This window comes from Somniosus microcephalus, chromosome 26 (assembly GCF_052327205.1).
Source record: "Somniosus microcephalus isolate GS21.2 chromosome 26, FLI_Smic_1.0, whole genome shotgun sequence".
In the NCBI taxonomy this organism is placed as follows: Eukaryota; Metazoa; Chordata; class Chondrichthyes; order Squaliformes; family Somniosidae; genus Somniosus; species Somniosus microcephalus.
In genome coordinates this window covers 41,258,666-41,278,837 of record NC_141012.1, presented here as the reverse complement: position 1 = coordinate 41,278,837, position 20,172 = coordinate 41,258,666, and the positions used below count along the sequence as shown (strand labels likewise).

At 45.0% G+C, this 20,172-nt stretch overlaps 1 protein-coding gene across 2 annotated transcripts in view; it reads left to right on the top strand.

Annotated features, from left to right (window-relative positions):
- The window catches only part of LOC147100408 (high affinity cGMP-specific 3',5'-cyclic phosphodiesterase 9A-like), a 118,182-nt gene that overhangs the window by 58,491 nt on the left and 39,519 nt on the right, over positions 1 to 20,172 (top strand). For both annotated transcript variants that reach the window (XM_085968090.1, XM_085968089.1), the window contains exons 4-8: positions 8,063 to 8,106; positions 10,916 to 10,970; positions 12,431 to 12,501; positions 15,941 to 16,022; positions 16,429 to 16,510. In XM_085968090.1, coding sequence (XP_085824216.1) covers positions 8,063 to 8,106; positions 10,916 to 10,970; positions 12,431 to 12,501; positions 15,941 to 16,022; positions 16,429 to 16,510 — 334 coding nt within the window. The remainder of the gene's footprint in view (positions 1 to 8,062; positions 8,107 to 10,915; positions 10,971 to 12,430; positions 12,502 to 15,940; positions 16,023 to 16,428; positions 16,511 to 20,172) is intronic.

Below are 20,172 nucleotides of genomic sequence, written 5' to 3'. Positions count from 1 at the left end.
AAGGGAAATAGGTCCTTTCTATCCACTTTATCTAGGCCCCTCATAATTTTATACACCTCAATAAGGTCTCCCCTCAGCCTCCTCTGTTCCAAGGAAAACAGACCCAGCCTATCCAGTCTTTCCTCATAGCTAAGATTCTCTACTCCCGGCAACATCCTTGTAAATCTCCTCTGTACCCTCTCCAGTACAATCACATCTTTCCTGTAATGTGGTGACCAGAACTGCACGCAGTACTCTAGCTGAGGCCTAACCAGTGTTTTATACAGTTGAAGCATAACCCCCCTGCTCTTGTATTCTGTGCCACGACTAATAAAGGCAAGCATTCCATGTGCCTTCTTAACCACTTTATCTAAGAGATTGATGGTAAATAGGAAAAACCTGTTTCCACTGGTTGATAAATCAGTAACAAAGGGGCATAGACTTGGGGTTAGCCCCAGAAATGGAAAGTCAGAAGTATTTCTTCAACCGGGGGTTAGAACATTTTGGCATGTCCCTCTAATTTTCTCCCCTTCTTTCCCGAAGGCACTGATGTGCTGAGACACAGTTCCTTAAATGCCACCTGCTGTCTGATTCATCTGGCTATTCTCTACACAGTGAGCTTCCGGAGCCTATTCAACCATGAGGGAACATCGCAGCACAACTCAATTCTGTCCTCACCCAAAGTTCACATGTGTGCCCTTGCCCGCTGGAGACACTGGGCAGTGCTTTATCACAAGTGCCTATTGAGGCAGAGATTATATATGATTGTATAAATTAGATGATGAAGAGAGACTCAAAAGAAAATTCAGATTGGGCACATTGCAAAGGCTTTCAATAATGAGCGGTCTAGATTATGTTGAATCAAGTCAGCTGTTTAACTCCTGACTTTGTGCAGAACCAGAGTAAAGTACCAAATAGGTCGATTTAGGTTAGAGATTAGAAGAAAGCTTTCTCTCCTACCATGTAATGGATAATTGTTGATTAGTTGTGACGTAAAATAGCTAGCTAGGAATGGGCTTGAGGTTTTAGGAATAAGTATAGACTGAGATCATCAAATACTCTTTGGAACATTGGTTTCTGTACTGTTCGGAATTATAGAAATTGTATCTGTGGAAAGTAATTGGCCGTTTGAGTAAGAAAGATGTCTGGATAGATCGAGATTCTGGTCTTTCACTCAGTTATCTTTGGACGAATGGGAGTCATTTTGCAGACCAGTTCTTCCAGGGATTTTCCCTCTTGACTACATTTTACGGTCAGATTCCCAGAGTTACTGAAGTGATCGCTGCATTATTGCCTTTTCTGATTTTTTTTCACAGCTGTCTTATAGAGTCAGGCATTGCTTATTACAGTCTGAGCTGTTGAAGCACTGGTGCACTGTTTTGGGAAAAAAAGGTGATAATCCATGGAGAGCGTAGGGGCAAGTGGGTTTGTTTATGGCATGATATACTGTCTGAGTCTGTCAATTTTGCGTAAAAAGTCCTGGAGGCAATGAAAATATTGGTTTCTGAGTAGTTGTGCGTGATAACGAATGACTTGCCCTGAGCATCAGCAATGACTCTGGTTATGAATCAGTGCTGCCTTTTTTGACATGGGAATGCACCAGACATAAAAATGAAATATTTTTATATTTCCATTAAAATTCCTATGTCTACATTCATTATGGGAACATAAGAACATAAGAAATAGGAGCAGGAATAGGTCACTTGGCCCCTCGAGCCTGCTCCGCCATTCAATAAGATCATGGCTGAACTTGGGCTCAAAGCCACTTCCCCGCCCACTCCCCATAACCCTTCACTCCTTTATCTTGCAAAAATCTGTCTATCTCCACCTTAAACGTATTTAATGAACCAGCCTCCAAAGCTCTCTGGGGCAGAGAATTCCACAGATTTACACCCTCTAAGAGAAGAAATTCCTCCTCATCTCAGTTCTAAAAGGGCGGCCCTTTATTCTAAAACTGTGCCCCCACGTTCTAGATTTCCCCACGAGGGGGAACATCCTCTCTGCATCTACCTTGTCGAGCCCCCTCAGTATCTTAACTGCCTATGTAAACTTGTCATGCTGTAATTACACCCTCCCACCAGAGGAAGCACTGCAGTGCCACCACTGCAAGGAATGTATAATTACAGGATGACAAGTTTACAAAGGCAATTTACATCATAAATATGGACAGAGGAACTTATAATGGAAATTTAAAAATAATTTGTGACTTTAAAATTGAGCCTGTCTTATCGGCATGCCTTAGTAAATTTCTCCCCTGTCCTCTAACTCTGCTTCACATGATGTTGACTCTGTATGCAATGCCTCAGGAGATTGAGTCATTTTGTATATAATCGATTCAAGGCCATGATCTAGATCTTACCCAGTCTCAGCTGGCCTTTATTCACTTTAAAAATGTATTTATTTTATGCACTTCAGTCAGCTAAGTGCAACTGAACAGGTGTTTCAGACACTGTTCTCTGCAGCCGTGACCGGGAGTTCTGAAGGTTGTGTTGCCTGCCCGGTGCCAGGGTTAAAGACATCTCCTCACGGCTGGAGGAGAACTTGGAGTGGGAGGGGGAGGATCCAGTTGTCGTGGTCCAGGGAGGAACCAATGACATAGGTGGAACTAGGAATGAGGTTCTACTGAGGGAGTTTGAGGAGCTAGGGTCAAAATTAAAAAGCAGAACCTCAAAGGTAATAATCTCTGGATTGTTACCTGAGCCATGTGGAAATTGGTATAGCGAGAAACAAATTAGAGGTATAAATGCATGCCTCAGAGTGGTGTGGGAGGAAGGGGTTTCAGTTCATGGGGCACTGGCACCAGTACTGGGGAAAGAGGGAGCTGTTCCGTTGGGACGGGCACCACTTAAACTGGACTGGGACCAGTGTCTTGGCGAACTGAATAACTAGGGCAGTAGCCCGGGCTTTGAACTAATGAAGGGGGGTGGGAGGATTCAGGAAAGAGTAAATTTAAAAGCAGCGAGAGAAATGTCAAGGCTCTAGAGCAGAGTAGAGTTTTGGGTAAAAATAAGCAGAGTGTGTCAGGAAGGGACAGAGAGAGTAACAAAGGTAATAGGGCATCAGTGACTAAGGTGACATCAGGGAAAAAGAGAAATAAGTCAAAGTTAATGGCACTATATCTGAATGCGTGAAGCATTTGCAACAAAATAGATGAATTAATAATGCAAATAGAAATGAATAGGTTTGATCTAATAGCCTTTACAGAGACGTGGTTGCAATGTGGCCAAGGTTGGGAACTAAATATTCCAGGATACTTAACTAAGAAACAGTAAGGGGCAGAAAACATTGGTGGGAATTGTTTATAGGCCCCCAAACAACATACTAGCATGGATTGAGGATTGGTTAATGGACAGAAAACAGAGAGTAGGAATAAACGGGTCATTTTCAGGTTGGCAGGCTGTAACTAGTGGGGTACCGCAAGGATCAGTGCTTTGGCCTCAGCTTTTCACAATCTACATCAATGATTTGGATGAGGGGACCAAATGTAATATATCCAAGTTTGCTGATGATACAAAGCTGGGTGGGAATGTAAGATGTGAGGAGGATGCAAGGAGGCTTCAAGGGGATATAGACAAGCTAAGTGAGTGGGCAAGAACATGGCAAATGGAATATAATGTTGCGAAATGTGAAGTTATCCACTTTGGTAGGAAAAAATAGATAAGCAGAGTATTTTTTAAATGGTGAGAGATTGGGAAATGTTGGTGTTCAGAGGGACCTGGGTGTCCTTGTACACGAATCACTGAAAGTTAACATGCAGGTACAGCAAGCAATTAGGAAAGCAAATGGTATGTTGGCCTTTATTACAAGACGGTTTGAGTATAAGAGTAAAGACGTCTTACTGCAATTATATAGGGCCCTGGTGAGACCACACCTGGAGTAAAGTGTACAGTTTTGGTCTCCTTACCTAAGGAAGGATAAACTTGCCATAGAGGGAGTGCAACGAAGGTTCACCAGACTGGATCCTGGGATGGGGGGACTGTCCTATGAGGAGAGATTGAGTAGACTAGGCCTATATTCTCTAGAGTTTAGAAGAATGAGAGGTGATCTCATTGAAACATACAAAATTCTTACAGGGCTTGACAGGATAGATGCAGGGAGGATGTTTCCCCTAGCTGGGGAGTCTAGAACCAGGGGTTACAGTCTCAGAATAAGGGGTCGACCATTTAGGACTGAGATGAGGAAAAATTTCTTCACTCAGAGGGTGGTGAATCTTTGGAATTCTCTACCCCAGAGTGTTGTGTATGTAATATGTGTGCTACTTTGAACCTATGGACAGGACTGCACTACTTGTTGGGCGTAGTGATACGCAGTACCACTCCTGGCCATAGGGGTATAAATAGTACTGTGGGTACTGATCCCCCTCAGTTCCCGCCTGTGGGCATGAAGTAAAGACCTATGTATAGTCCCTACCTCCAACCAGTAAAGACCTGTTTGAGTTATACGTTTAAGTCTTTGTGTTAATTGTTCAATACAATACACATACTTAACACTGGCGACGAGTCGGTTCGAACCCTGCGGCAGTTATTCCACAGCGGCTTCGTCCAAAGACAGGACGTTGAAGAGAGGTTCCAATCCTCAACACCCCACTGAAAACTGAAGGGCAGCAGAAATCCTGACAGCTTCCAGCGACTGGAAGCGACAGGCATTAGGACCCTGAAGCCTCCATAACCTCGTGGGTAAGCCAGAGCCCGGGAGGGTGCGAGCGGGTAAGCCAGAGCCCGGGAGGGAGCGAGCAAGAGCCGCCGAGCGGGTGAGCCAGAGGCCGGGAGCCGCTTCAAGTGGGAGGCGCTTAGCGGGCCAGCGATCGCACCGGTGATAAGAGCCGCAGTCGGGCTGAAAGTCAGCGACGAGAAGCGCGGGAAAACCGCCATTGAAGTGGGCGGGGAGAGCGAGAAGCGCGGGAAAGCCGCCATTTTTCACGGGAAAACCGCTGGGGAAGAAGGCAGAAGCGGGAAAACCGCCATTTTGTGGGCGGAGGACGACGGCAAGAGCGGGAAGCCGCCATCTTGGATAACAGTAAAAAAAAATCTGAGAAATTGCAAATCTGATAAAGTACTACAATGCCTAAACACGGGAATATTAGCAACTTTGATAGTGACATCGAAGATTGGGCCATATATGTTGAACGAGTTAAAAATTATTGTAAGGCCAATAAAATTTGTGAGGCTGATAAAGCACTAACATTATTAAATTTAATGGGTGCGAAGACATACGGGCAATTGAAACACCTGTTATCACCAGATGAACCGGCGGATAAGACGTTCGATGAGATTGTTACTGTCCTGAAAGATCATCTAAACCCCACGCCGCTGATGCTAGCGGAACGATTTAAATTTTACGACAGAAGGCAGCTACAGCATGAAAGCAATGCTGATTATTTGCTGGAATTGCGTAAATTAGCGAAATATTGCCAGTTTGGAACGGGACTGACAGAGGCACTTCGAGACAAATTTGTGTGTGGTTTATTTAAACAGGATACACAAAAGCGACTGCTCGAGGAGAATGAGCTGACGCTTGAGAAGGCGGTCACTATGGCAGCAGCACACGAAGCCGCAGTGAGAGGCACGGCAGTAATGCAGCTACGGTCACCGGAGCTCAGTGCACACAAATTGGGTGTGAGTTCTGGCAAATGTTATCATTGTGGAAAGACAACGCATGATCAGAACCAGTGTTGGTTTAAAAACCAAGAATGTAGAACTTGTGGTAGGCTTGGACATATAGCTAGAGTATGCAGGTCAGGGAAGAAGACCAGCAACAAGAAGTCACCGCAAGGAAAATACGCAAAGGTACACAAGGTGACCGAACAGGAGTCCGATTCAGACGCTAGCAGTAATGAACTGGCTAGCTTAAGCTGTAATGAACTGGCTAGCTTAAGAGTACTCAACGCTGGTAAGGGTGCAGACCTTCAGACAATTTGGGTCACTCTTCAGATAGAAGGAGTCCAAGTAAAACTGGAATTGGACACTGGATCGGCATTGACGGTCATAAATAAGAAAGATTACGGAAAGTTATTCCAACATATTCCCCTACAGGATACGGGGATTATATTGAAAACATACACGGGGCAAAGAGTGTACCCCATCGGGAAAATAAAGGTTGCAGTGGTCCACAAGGGCGAAGACAGTCAAATAATGGACTTATATGTGATATCTGAAGGAGGTCCTCCACTACTAGGACGGGAGTGGATTAGGAAAATGAATATGGACTGGCATTTCCTACAAACAATAACGAGTGAGAACTCGGTGAAGATAGTCGGCCCAGACTCTGGAACGGATGATGGTAAGCCCAACTCAGGTGCAAAAGACAAAGTTTCAGCACAGAATTCCACTGAGCAACAACAACATAGTTTAACTGTGGATTCTGAGTCTGGCAAGTCTACTGATGTGCCCATTTCTGAGGGACACCGGGCTCGAACTCAACTCCATTTCAAACTACAACAGCAATTAGAACAAATGCTTCGCCGTTTTGAGCAAGAGTTGAATGCAACGAAAGAGTTCTTTGATATAGAGTTGGAGAATCTGGAAAGACAACAGAAGCAGCTGATGGAGAAAATGGAGCAGGAGCACACAAAACGTCTGATGTCAGAGGAGTTAACGGTCAGCCAACTCCTGCATATGCTGAAGGACAGGACTCTGAAATGGGAAAAACTTGAACATGAACTTCAATATTCAAACGAAAGGGGTTCGGAGCTCTCAAAGGTTATTGGAAGAGCTGAGGTGGCAACACAGACTGAGATGACTGCAACAGAGCAGCCCTTGGATGCCAAAAGTACGCTGACTCACGTCAACGTAGAACAACAGACCGCTGAAACAGCTGCTCCGGTAGAGGGATTGCATAGTCCGATCAATCAATCTCCAAAGGAAGTTGAAGTATTAAAATCACAAATGAGGTCACTAGTAAACGACTTGCTGAAAGCCCAGAAAAAGCTGGATGCAGAGGTACACATGAAGAAGTCTCTTCAGGAAAGATGTCTGGATTTGGAACAAGAGCTGGCTAACGTCCAGCTGGGTATGGAGGAAATAGACGACCCTCTCGCTGGTCTAGCTCAGGACGACACCGAATATTACGATGTCCTGTCCTGCCCAGCTTGTAACTTCGACTCCCAAAGTGCAGAAATCATGGAGGAGCACCAAAAGTCTACGGAACATCAGGAGAAGCTGGCTCTACGACGGAAACAGGAGGAAGAGAAGGAGGAACTGCGCATGCAGCTGGCAGCTGTGGCAGCTGACAATGGAGCCCAGAGAGTCTCCAAGAAGCAGAAAAGGAAAAGTAAAAACAGAAGATGACCCATCTGAACCATTATCACCTCTACCAGATCACACACGTGGTCCCTCCGAACGGAGCCAATTCAGTTCGGAAGTTCAAACTGTTAAATCCATGGAAGGACTATTGAATGAGTCACTCCAGCAACGTGAACCGACTACACCACAGAGATTGAATCTGTGAACTGTTTTCCGCAGAGACTGAATCTGTGATCTGTTTTGACATGAAGTTATCTATGTATCTATGTTATTCTGTTATGTAAACCTGAAGTTATATATGTATATATGTTATTACGTTATGTTAAATGGGGAGATGACTGTAAAGCTAGGAAGGGAGGAATGTTGTGTATGTAATATGTGTGCTACTTTGAACCTATGGACAGGACTGCACTACTTGTTGGGCGTAGTGATACGCAGTACCACTCCTGGCCATAGGGGTATAAATAGTACTGTGGGTACTGATCCCCCTCAGTTCCCGCCTGTGGGCATGAAGTAAAGACCTATGTATAGTCCCTACCTCCAACCAGTAAAGACCTGTTTGAGTTATACGTTTAAGTCTTTGTGTTAATTGTTCAATACAATACACATACTTAACACAGAGGGCTGTGCTGGCTCAGTTGCTGAGTATATTCAAGACTGAGAGTGATAGATTTTTGAATATTAAGGGAATCAAGGGATATGGGGATAGTGCAGGAAAGTGGAGTTGAGGTAGAAGATCAGCCATGGTCTTATTGAATGACGGAGCAGGCTCAAGGGGCCAAATGGCCTACACAGGCTCTGATTTCATTTTTTTTTTTTAACCTCTCTCCTTTTCTTTCCAGTTCTCCCTACAGAGTGATCCCTCTCAGTGCTGGACAGCTTACAGGTAATGACTCCTTACACACCACTAGCTGCATCTATTGAAATATCTAATGGATTCCTGCTGGGAATTGTTACAAATGGGCTATATGGTTTATATATTTTTCACTAGATTGATTCCTGGGATGAGCGGGTTGTCCTATGAGGAGAGATTGAGTAAAATGGGCCTATACTCTCTGGAATTTAGAAGAATGAGAGGTATTGGAATGTATACAATTCTTAGAGGGCTTGACAGGGTAGATGCTGAGAGGCTGTTTCCCCTGGCTGGAGAGTCTAGAACTAGGGGTCACAGTCTCAGGATAAGGTGTCGGCCATTTAGGACTAAGATGAGGAAAAATTTCTTCACTGAGGATTGTGAATCTTTGGAATTCTCTACCCCAGAGGGCTGTGGAGGCTCTGTCGTTGAGGATATGCAAGCCTGAGATCGATACATTTTTGGACACTAAGGGAATCGAGGGATATGGGGATAGGCGGGAAAGTGAGTTGAGGTCGAAGATCAGCCTTGATCTTATTGAATGGTGGAATAAGCTCGAGGGGCCGAATGGCCTACTCCTGTTCCTATTTCTTGTTCTTCTATGAGCTATATGCCTTGTTATACCGGTGCTCCAGTACATTTTGATGATACTATTATATTGTAAAGATACCTCCCATCCATGAGATACAAACTCCCTTTTGTCTCCCTCCACTGATGGTACCTGCAGCTTGTTGCATGTGAACACAAAGTGGGAGAGGATGTGAGCAGGAGGTCAGGGTTCAATAGCAGAAATGAAGAAGATTGAAGAATATTCTGGATCTTAGAGAACCAGGAGTATCTATAATATATTGCAAGTACATAGTGTGCACTTGCTGTAACTCTTTACTCATCGCCCTTTTTGTAATAGAAACATAGAAACATAGAAGATAGGAGCAGGAGTAGGCCATTCGGCCCCTCGAGCCTGCTCCGCCAATCAATGAGATCATGGCTGATCATCCAAACTCAGTACCCTGTCCCTGCCTCCTCCCCATATCCCTTGATCCCTTTAGACTTAAGAAATATATCTAACTCCTTCTTGAATATATTTAATGAATTGGCCTCCATTGCCTTCTGTGGTAGAGAATTCCACAGGTTCACCACTCTCTGGGTAAAGTAATTCCTCCTCATCTCTGTCCTAAATGGCTTACCCCTTATCCTTGGACTGTGACCCCTGGTTTTGGACTCCCCCACCATCAGGAACATCCTTCCTGCATCTAGTCTGTCTAGTCCTGTTAGAATTTTATAAGTTTCAATGAGATCCCCTCTCATTCTTTTAAACTCCAGCGAGTATAAGCCCAATCGACTCAATCTCTCCTTATACGTCATTCCTGCCATCCCAGGTATCAGTCTGGTGAATCTTCGCTGCACTCCCTCCATGGCAAGAACATCCTTCCTCAGATAAGGCGACCAAAACTGCACACAATACTCAAGATGTGGTCTCACCAAGGCCCTGTACAACTGCAGCAAGACATTCTTGTTCCTGTAATAACACCATATTATAAAAGTGTATCGTCCAGTGTGAGCAATGGCACAAGAGATCTGCTAATTTATCACTAAATTACAAAGTGGAGGTAAGGGAGCTATTTGGCCCACAGACCTTTCACTGAGCAGATTAAACAGTTGGCGTAGAGTCCATGACAGGGTAGGTTGTCTATCGCCTAGGGAAGAGGAGGGCTCGACTAAGCAAGCGGGTCTTTGCTCATCTTTGCATTCTTCCATTTTTGTGCTTGGTGTGCCTTGAGGAACACAGCACTTTGTCCTGTGGCGGTGATTTTTCTGAGTAGGTGCTGGCAACAGGAAGACTCATCTACCAGCAGCACACGGGGGGAAATTACCAGCACAGCCTGCCTGTGATTTTCAGCACTTTGCTTTGAACCAATGGATAATCGTGGGCAATGCTCAGGTAATTTTCCAACATGGAGGCCCGGGGTTTCCATCGCATTTGCACCCAGATACACATGTAATATGGGCACACACTAATAACGAGGCTTAGAGGATCTCGGAATTTTGGACATAAGTGAGTTACGCCCAAATCTCCCCAACCTTTTACTTCTGTCCATCAAACCCTCCGTCTGATCAAATCTCCACCCACAAAACTGGCCGTGCCCCCAACTCTCAACTGCGAATATCCTCCAATTGTGTGTGGAGCCGGGGGTGGGGATGGTCCTCTCAACATTGCAACCAGATTTTCAGCCACAGCAGAAAAGAAAGTAATTTTTCCAATCATTTAGTTGTGATTTTTTTTTTTAATGATCCTCACTGAGACATGCCCTGTATTATTTATTTCTTTGACTGGATTTTCATGGCAGTATAAGTCGCATTAGAAATTAAAAAGGTTTCCCGATTGCAGGTTCTTAAACACGCTGTGGTTAACGTGCATGATGGTGAAATGAGTTGAAACTTTTTAGTTTAAAGACGCAAAAGAAGAAATGTGAGTTCGGCGTTTTCTGGGGCCCCGATTGTTCAGCTGATTTACACCCATTTTGTTTTTGGAGTATTCTAATGAAATTGGGAGGACACTTGAGCGTAACTTGACATCGCCAAAATGGGCACAGCTTTGGGTGAAGTTTCGGGTGCATCTTCCAGGTTGTGCCCAAGGAGGAAACTCCAGGGCTGCACTATCGTCAGGTGAGGTTCCCCGCCACCAGCAACCACTCAGAGCCAGCTTCTGGAAGATCGCATCATTGTCCGTAACTGAGTCACTTCATTGTGAAGCAAACTGAGGAATCCCAGAAAAGTGGATGTAATTAGAGAGAGTCTCATGGATTCTAACTTGTGTCATCAATCACCTTTCTATCCCTAGAAGAAGAAGACTTGTTGCAGAATGTTCTGACCCAAGTTGCTGACCAGTTTTCAAGGTAATCTGTCATTAGTTCTTTATTTGAATTTTCAACCATTTTCGTTGCTCTTGTGCTGAGGGTGGTTGTGTATTCTGGGATGCGGTTCCATTGGAACTGGTAGCCCCACGGTACCTCGCCCAAGTGACCATCCATCATGTGTCAGCCGGGACAGTGAATGTCGGAAACCTATTCAACCATGGGGGAATATCACAGTCAAGCCTATCCCTGTCCATACCCGATGTCCACACCAGGTGCACTTTCAGCCGGGGTCAGTGGATAGCAATCAGGAACAGCGCTGTTGTATGGTTTTTCCCCTTCCCTTCCGAGTTCAAGGGACACTGAGATCCAGTATAATGCTCACATTGCTACACATTGTCTTTACCCATCTCTTTAAGTCTCCCAGACCACTCAGCATTCCACAGCTAAGCTAAGAGGCCGGGCAGCCAAGGCACTGCCAAGCGCACAAGAGGTAACAATCTCCAATTTCCTTCCCTCTGTGAGGGAACGCAACCTCCTTCCCATTCAGTGGTCACAATTTCCAGAGGTAAGAACGGGTGGGTTGGAGACGTGGGGGGAAAGTGAAAGTTTCACCTTTAACTCGGGGTGGGGGGAGCAGGGTGGAGGCTGCCAACCCGTTGCCAAGAGGCCGGTTGGCAATTTACATCTGATAATAATGAGGCCTGAAGCCTCTACTTTAACCTGCTTTGCAGGTTTTATTGCAGGCGGCCAGGTATTCCGGGCCTCTGGATTCCCAATGGCTGCGACGAGGCAGCCTGAGCCTCGGGGAGCAATTCTTGTGGGCCGGGAGGAGCAAGAGTGCTTCCTCCCGGCCCCCCAAACTCCCTCACCATCAGCCTGGCACTCCCCCGGGGTCGGGGATCAGACACCGCCCCCCAGCCCAGGGGGAATCGGACCCCAACCCTGGCTTGGACCCCCGCTACCATCCTGGGCCCAGCACTTATTTTGTCCTGCAGCCTCCTTCTCCAAATTCCCTGCAATCAGGCTGACTTCTGGGCGGGGGGCGGGGAACCCACCCCTGACGTCACACATATGCTGAGGAGTCAGCGTGCCGAGAAACCCAAACTTCCGGGTTTCCCGCCGTCTCCCGGGTCCCCCCGCACTGTGCAGGTGGGACCCGGCAAAATCCAGCCCATCGTCTGCCTTTAACAAACCCAAGATAGCAGCATAACCTACATCTTACTACTCCATTGCATGGCATGTTGGAGCACTATAAGAGCGATAGATTGTTGGATTTTAAGGGAATTGAGGGATATGGGGATTGGGCGGGAAAGTGGAGTTGAAGTCGAAGATCAGCCATGATCTTATTGAATGGCGGAGCAGGCTCGAGGGGCCGTATGGCCGACTCCTGCTCCTATTTCTTATGTTCTTAATGTTCCCTGTCCAGGTCAAGTTCAAATACAAACACAATCAGATATGTTGAGTTTACTGTAGCTGTTGATTGTTTGACTCTCGTGCAGAATGTTCAAAGTCAGTGATCTGAAAACTGAAATCTCAAGCAGGTTGGCAGCGTTGGAGAAGAGGGTCGAATGTAAGTTGGCACTTTGAACCTTCTATTTACTACTTCTGTTTGCCTAATATAGAATGGTATTGGTACGAATAACCGTGAAGGCCATGGGAAAGGACTGGACAGCTCTACTCTCCAGGCCAATGATTCACACGCATACTTGCAGCAGGAACACTAGTGATCAAGCGTGAATGGTCAATATTCCTCCTGCCAGCGTTGAGGCTAATTATAGTGCTCCTGCCAACATGCTGGCTGAGAGCAAGACCACACCTGCTTTATTAGAAAGTTTCCTGCATTTTAATGTGTGGCTAAGAACTGCTACCATTTAGGATGGAAATATAGACCTGTTCCTCCTGACATATGGAAACTGTCCATTTTTTGAAAAATAAAATAGCTTTGGGCCAAACATCCCGATTCAAGATTGGGCATTCGAGACCGTGCTTCAGGGGTGTCTTGAAAATGAGGAGTGACTCAATTTGAAAAAGAGGCCACCTAACAGTAAACTGCTATTTTTGACCAGGTTTCACTTGAAACACCCATTTGAAATGGGTCTTGAACATCTGGCGCATTGGTCGGGTGCTCCAGGTTCTTTTGGTAGGACATTGCCCTCAAATAAAATTGGTGAGTTTAATGAGCCTTGCGCGCAGTCTGTATGCAGTCTTCGTGTATTTAAAGTGCTTGTGGCCCACAGTGTTATACACTGTGTGCAGCGGGTGTGACGAGCTCTCGGTGCCCAATAATATGAGTGCAGCAGAATTATAGGCTTCGACGATCACACTAGTAGTCCCAATGGATTCAGGAGTAACAATCAGTTTTCAGTTGCCCTGATGGTTCAGTGGTAAAATACACTATCAGCACATTGCTGAGCCTTGGAGACTAGTAAGATCCCCAGCTTTGATCTCCAGTCTGTGTTGAGTTAACTGATCTCAGCTAGGGTGATAGTAGCAGTGTAGCAGTTGCTCTCAGTGCAGCTGGGCTACGGAGAGACCAACCCAGACAGGTCTCCCACGCATGGTCACTACCTAGTGAACGCTGCTGGAACCTGCGTGTATCTGGGCATCGAGATGAGAACAGGATTGGGGTCAGCTGTAAGTCCCTCCTGGTCAAATAGTCTACCGCCACTCTCTGTTTAAGCCCACCTAAAGAATTATCTCTTGGATGAGGTACTTGAGGGTGGCCACCACTTCAGCAGAAGTGAAGAGGGGAGAAAAGAAGAATTTTTCATGGAAATGAAATTCAACCTTTATCATTCCTGAAAGATTGAGCAAGTTTATAAAGGGGGCTGTGGTCTAATTATTAATGCATAGATTCGGCTTGTATTTCTTTGAGTATAGAAGGCTAATGGGGTGATCTAATTGAGGTGTTTGAGATGATGAAAGATTGTGTAGATAGAGCAAAACTATGGGAGTCCAGAATAAGGGGCATAACCTTAAAATTAGCGCTAGGTCATTCAAGGGTGAAGTCAGAAAGCACCTCTTCACACCAAGGGTAGTGGAAATCTGGAACCTTCTCTAAAAGCTGTTGAGCATAGGGGTCAACTGAAAATTTCAAAACTGGAATTGATAGCTTTTTGTTAGGCAAGGGTATTGAGGTTATGGAACCAAGGCGGGTAAATGGAATTAAGATACAGATCAGCCATGGTCTAATTGATTGGTGGAACATGCTCGAGGCGCTGAATGGCCTCCTCCTGTTCCTTTGTTCCCATGATTATCATAGTCTTTGGCCAGGCCATAAATAAGAAGAAGTCCCAGTGAACTGAGAGAAAGAAGGAACTAATCAACCAGCAACTGCAACCAAAGCTGCTCCATAAAACCCCTTTTTACAGTGTTACCAGATGGGAGAGTCACAAAAGTACAGTCTCAACATGGAGCTAAGAGCCCCCAGCTAAAGTCTTTATAAATCAGTTAAATATAACAGAATTCAAATACAACCATTGCATTGAAATTAAAGGTTTGACTACAGTGCAAACTGCCATCTACTATTCTACCCAACAACATAGCCAGTCAGTGTGAAAAATACCTGGTGTATCATCTGCAAATTGGCTTTTGAATCTCTTGTGCATTTTAAGGGTTTTGGGATCTTGAGGTAGGATATGTCCTTGGGTGGGATGATGCCTTTTTAGTCCAAAAGTGCCCAAATGTTCTAACCCACTTGTGTACACGGCAGTACAGGAAACTCTCGATTTACTGGCACCTAAATAACCGGAAATCTCTGTTAACCGGCAAAATTCAGGAGTAGGTTCAGGTAAGTTTTACTTCATATTAGTTGCAGTTCCTGGATCTGTGGTTGTGTAACTGGGGTTCCTGCACTTGTTGCTAAGCAACAGGGACGCTTGGTCTGTGGCCGGAGTTCCTGCACATGTTGCTAAGCAACAGGGAAGCCTGGCTTTGTTGCTGTGTATGGAGCTCTCCTACCTTTTAACTATACCTCTCTGTAATCCGGACTTTTTGATAAACCGGCACCACGCCGGTCCCATCGGTGCCGGATAATAAAGAGTTTCCTGTAGTGAGATATGAGATCCAATAACAGGAAAAGATAGGGCTAGATTTGGAACGTGAATTTGAGATTGAAAAACAAAACATTTATGGTGTACCATCAGGTTACTCCAACAAACCTCACCTACCAAGAAATCAGACATGACCACCAAGTCACTCGGATTTATTTTCTCCTAAACCACTAGGACCATCACAGAACATTGACCTGAATCAGTCATTCATGAAAGAAAGACTTATGAAATAATACTGAGCGGCCTACGGGTGGAGCTGTCCAGGGACAGTATAAATACTCGGGCACGGGCCCAGCTTGCGCAGGACATTCTTAACAGGAACTAGTGAAGGACACAACTAGACCTCCATGTTGTAAAACAGTTGATTAAAGCTTTGTTTAACGCTTAGACCAAGTGCCTAGTAGTTTTCTTACGTCACACATCATCCTACTTCATTAGATCAACTGAGATTACACTTACCTACCACTTAGGCATAGGGAGGGGAAGGGCGAACCTAGTATCAAAACTGGCATAGTCTCAGGATAAGGGGTCGGCCATTTAGGACTGAGATGAGGAGAAATTTCTCCATCAGAGGGTCATGAAGCTATGGAATTCTCTACCCCAGAGGTCTGCGGATGCTCAGCCGTTGAGTATATTCAAGACAGAGATCGATAGATTTTTGGACTCAAAGGGATATGGGGATCGTGCGGGAAAGTGGAATTGAGGTTGAAGAATAGCCATGATCTTATTGAATGGTGGAGCAGGCTCAAGGGGCTGTGTGGCCGACTCCTGCTTCTAGTTCTTACGTTCTTATGGACCCAATGCTGCCATTGGACCCCCACAAGAATTGACATCACAAATAAGGAAAAATATAGCCCCATTCAGATCACCTTGGCTCCGACTAGGACTACATTGTGGGTTCCAAATCGTCTTGTTGAACCTTTAATTCGTTCATTGTTATTTTCCTTTTGTTTCCAGTGGAAGGTTTAAAGATGGTGGAAATAGAGAAGTGTAAGAATGACCTGAAGATACTTAAAGATGAATTGTCTTTGGGAAACAGGTGAGAGCCCTCAGTACACAATTGGTATTGTTACTCATCCAGCGAGATGAGTAATTATGGTAAAACAGCCAATGCCAGTAGCACTACCAAATGTGCCAATGGGCTGCAAATCAAATCAATTCGCGATAACTCCCCTTCTCTTCTTTGATTAATGTCATGGGATCTTTCACGTCCACCAGGGGCCTCGGTTTAATGTCTCATCCGAAAGACGGCACCTCTGACAGTGCAGCACTCCCTCAGTACTATACTACAGTGCCAGCCTAGATTATGTGCTCATGTCTTGAGTGGGACTTGAACCCACAGCCTTCTGACTCAGAGGAAAGAGTGCGGACACTGAGCCACGGCTGACACCTGGACAGGAGAACACCTGAAATTTCATAATTTTGATGTTTTCTGTTTCTGCCAGGTCAAACACACCTTACCACCACACTATCGTGGAGGATCCTATAAAGCTGACACCACAACGCGATGTTCCAAAATATCCCAAGGTAACTGCCCAAATAAAGTAAATCTAGTGGAATCTAGTCGTGTTCCGATGGGATAAGAGAGTGCACCAAGTTAAAAATAATCAACAATACTCATTGATAAATATAACTGCCAACCTTGGTAGGTCGGACGGAGGAGGGGGTAGGGGAAATTGTAGAGATAGGCGATAGAGTCATGGGAGAGGGCAAGTGACTGGGAAAGGGCAGGGAAAGAGAGATTGAAGAGGTTGAATTGTTTCCTGAGGAATGTGGGGCAGAGTGCAAATCAGGATGCTGTGTAGAGACATGAAAATCATGCTATCTTTTTGGTCAGCTTGCTGTCTGACTAATATGAAACCTATCATTATGCTCAAACTATTCATAAATCCCCATAAATAGAGATTCTACCTACCTGATATGGAGTACACACTTCTCTCCTTGTTGGGATAACGCCCCCCGCCCACTTACTAAAGTCCAGCGAACTTAGGTGCAGGTTGGCGGCATTCGATGCTTAGGGATCTGCCAATACTGCTGGAGCTTAACCAGCTAAAACCCCACAAATTACAAGCACAGAGCAGTAGTTAGCCTCCTGCTACCCATTGAGGAATTGTCTTGCAGGATTACCTGGAGCCGAGTGGGAAAAATCCCAGTCCCCTGTGACTGGTCTACCCCTCCCGATCCCATCAGTGAGCTAGGCTGCTTAATGATCAGCATGGATTCTGTGGGCCTTCCTGGTTTAGGCATCGCATTACCAAGTTACATAACAATTGAAATAGTTGAACGGATAGACTGGCCACCCGAGGAACAAACTGGGGCTTGGTAAAGATTTGCTGCGGCCAAGATGGCCATTTTGGTGCAGCAAGGGCTCCTGTGGTAAGGCCATGGAGACTGCATTAACAGAGCGAGGAAGTTGGGTCGTCGCTTGCCGACAGCCAAGCATCATGGACACCATTGAGTTATCTGTTGTCATGTTGGCTGTGAAGTTGAATAATGTTCCTGTGAGCAGTTTTATTAAGGGTGCCAATTCATTGCATGGATGACTTAGGACCTGTTTTTCAACAAAAAAACTCTGCAAGAATATTCACTCAGTCAGGAGATTAGTCTGGTTCACACAGGTTGTGTGCTCCGGCTGTTGCCAGATCACAAATCTGACACCTATTGTAATCTTCTGTTACCCACCCACATGAACCAAATGTCATTGTGAGATGACCTACTCTATAGAAGACTATTGAAACCAGTTCAGGTTTAAGTTACATCTCAGTCAGCCTCTTCATTCGTTGAAACCAGTGGCCGATCAATGGGTAGACTCCATTGGGCGCAGAATCACTTCTCAAAATTCTCCATGCACCCTTCCCTGGCCAAAAGGAAAGGCAGACAGGCCTTTGAGGCAGCTAGTAATGAGGGTTTCAAGGATGAATGCAACGTGCCTCACTGACACCCCATTGCTTCCCTGTGGAGAAGCATCTGGCCTGTACTTGCCTCATGGTAAAGTTGAAGAAAGAAATTTGTCACGCGAGTAATTGTACTATGTCTGCGTCTTTTATAGAGACATAAAGTAATAAAGCGCTATCATCGGGATTGGTAAATCGGAAAGGTCGGTGGCGGACGAGATCAGAGGCCTCAGGCAGAGATCGGAAGATTGGGGAGGGAGATTGGAAGGGTCGGTGGTGGAGGAGATCGGAGGCCTCGGGAAAGATCAGAAGAGTCGGGATGGGGAGATCAGAAGGGTTGGGAGGGGAGATCAAAAGGTCATGGAGGGGAGATTGGAAGGTGTCCGATCGCGAGGGGGGGGTGGTGTGAAGCAGGTAAACTGGATCCAGCCGATTAAATGGAAAAACACTTACCTCCAGGATCCAGCAGTCCTCGCCTCCCTTTAGCTGTCAGGTTTCCCAAGGCCCAGGAAACCCGGCCGGCCTGGGTTAAATTTTAAATGGTGCTTAATTCTGAGGCATGCAGCCTCATCATAATAGCTAAGTGACCAACCTGCCTCCTGCGAGCGGATTGGTTGCCCGACTCCGTTAAAACCGGAAGTGGGCAGGTTGGGGTCGGGTTTCAGAATTTTTGCATTTTTACATGTCACCTGACCCAAACCCACCCGATTTTGGGGGTTAAAATTCCCCCCATAGAGGCTGCAGGTTGTGGAGCTCGGATTCTTTACTCTCTGCTTTTTTGCGCCCACTGTACAATTGCTTTGAGCCTGTTCCTTCTGGTTACAAATTTAAGCAAAACATATTGGTTACCCATGTAGTAGCTAACCAAGGTATAACAATCCCAGAACATTCTGAAAGTAACAATAGGAATATACTGTACTGGGCATTGTAGCAACTACTGGCAAAAAAAACCACGTTTCACACACTGGAGTCCCGGCCCATCGCTTGAACATTTACATATTACAATTAACAGGTCACAACAAGATGGGGGGAAAAAATAAAATAAGGTGGTACACTTCCCATTCTACAGCCTGTATCATCAGTGAAAAATGTACTACCCCCAACGTGAACAGGTGGCTGGCTTACTGTCTCCTCTTCATGGATTCAAAGTTTCTCATTTTTAGTTTAATTTGTAAATACAGCCTGCTAAAAATGTATTATTGAGCAATATAATGAAGAAAAAATTCTAATTGATGCACAAAGTAGAATTACAGCAGCACACATTTTATATGGGTTTAGATTGAATAGGTGTTTATTTATAGATCTGAAGAATTCTTATTGAGATGGTTGTTGTGCTAGAGCCATACTGAACATCAAACAGAGATATAGTGCCATTCTGAATTTAAAAGTAGCTTTTAATTGAAACCTGTATCCGTGTTTACTACATTCATTGTCCAGTGTGATTAACAGAGTCACCAGCTCCAGCAATATGTATTAGAGGCCAATGCCCACTCCCCGCACTATTTTTGTGTTACCTCACAACATAAGAGTTTTTAGAAACAGGAAAAGGCCATTAGGCCAGAACAAGACAGTGCTGTTTTGATGGATCTCAATCCCACCTTCTCACCAAACGTCTTAATCATTCTTTCTCCAGAAACCTCTTACTGTTTCTTGAACCTATTAATGTCCTTGGTAAATTATTCTACAAATCTACGACTCTTTGGGTGAAATAGTTTCATCTCAATCACTTCTAACTTTAACTTGTGTCTCTGGTATTTGAATCCTTTGCCATTATGCTTCACTTTGAAGTTTCAAGATTCTGAAGGGGGTTGATGGTTGAAATCTCCTGTTTTCCTTCTTTAACCTTTCTAACAAGTTGGAATCACCTTCACTTCTCACTTCTGTATCCTCTCAAAACCAGTACTATCAGTTGGCCGGAATTGGATGCAGTGCACCAGATGGGGATCTGACTAACCCCTTATAAAACAATACCACCTGTCTTGATCTGTACTTTTTGCCTCTAGTACAGTCCACTGCTATTAATTCAAAGCCATTTACTTTGAATTATTTGATAATTCAAACTTTTTTTTGCAATAACCCCCACTTTGCTGTGTTGTTTAATTTAAATTATTGGATAATTCCATTCTTTAAGTGTAAAAAAGTGACTGAATTATCAGGAATAAGAACATAAGAAATAGGAGCAGGAGTAGGCCAATCGGCCCCTCGAGCCTGCTCCACCACTCAATAAGATCATGGCTGATCTGATCCTAACCTCAAATCTTCTATCACTCTGCATCCACCCGAACCCATGTGATC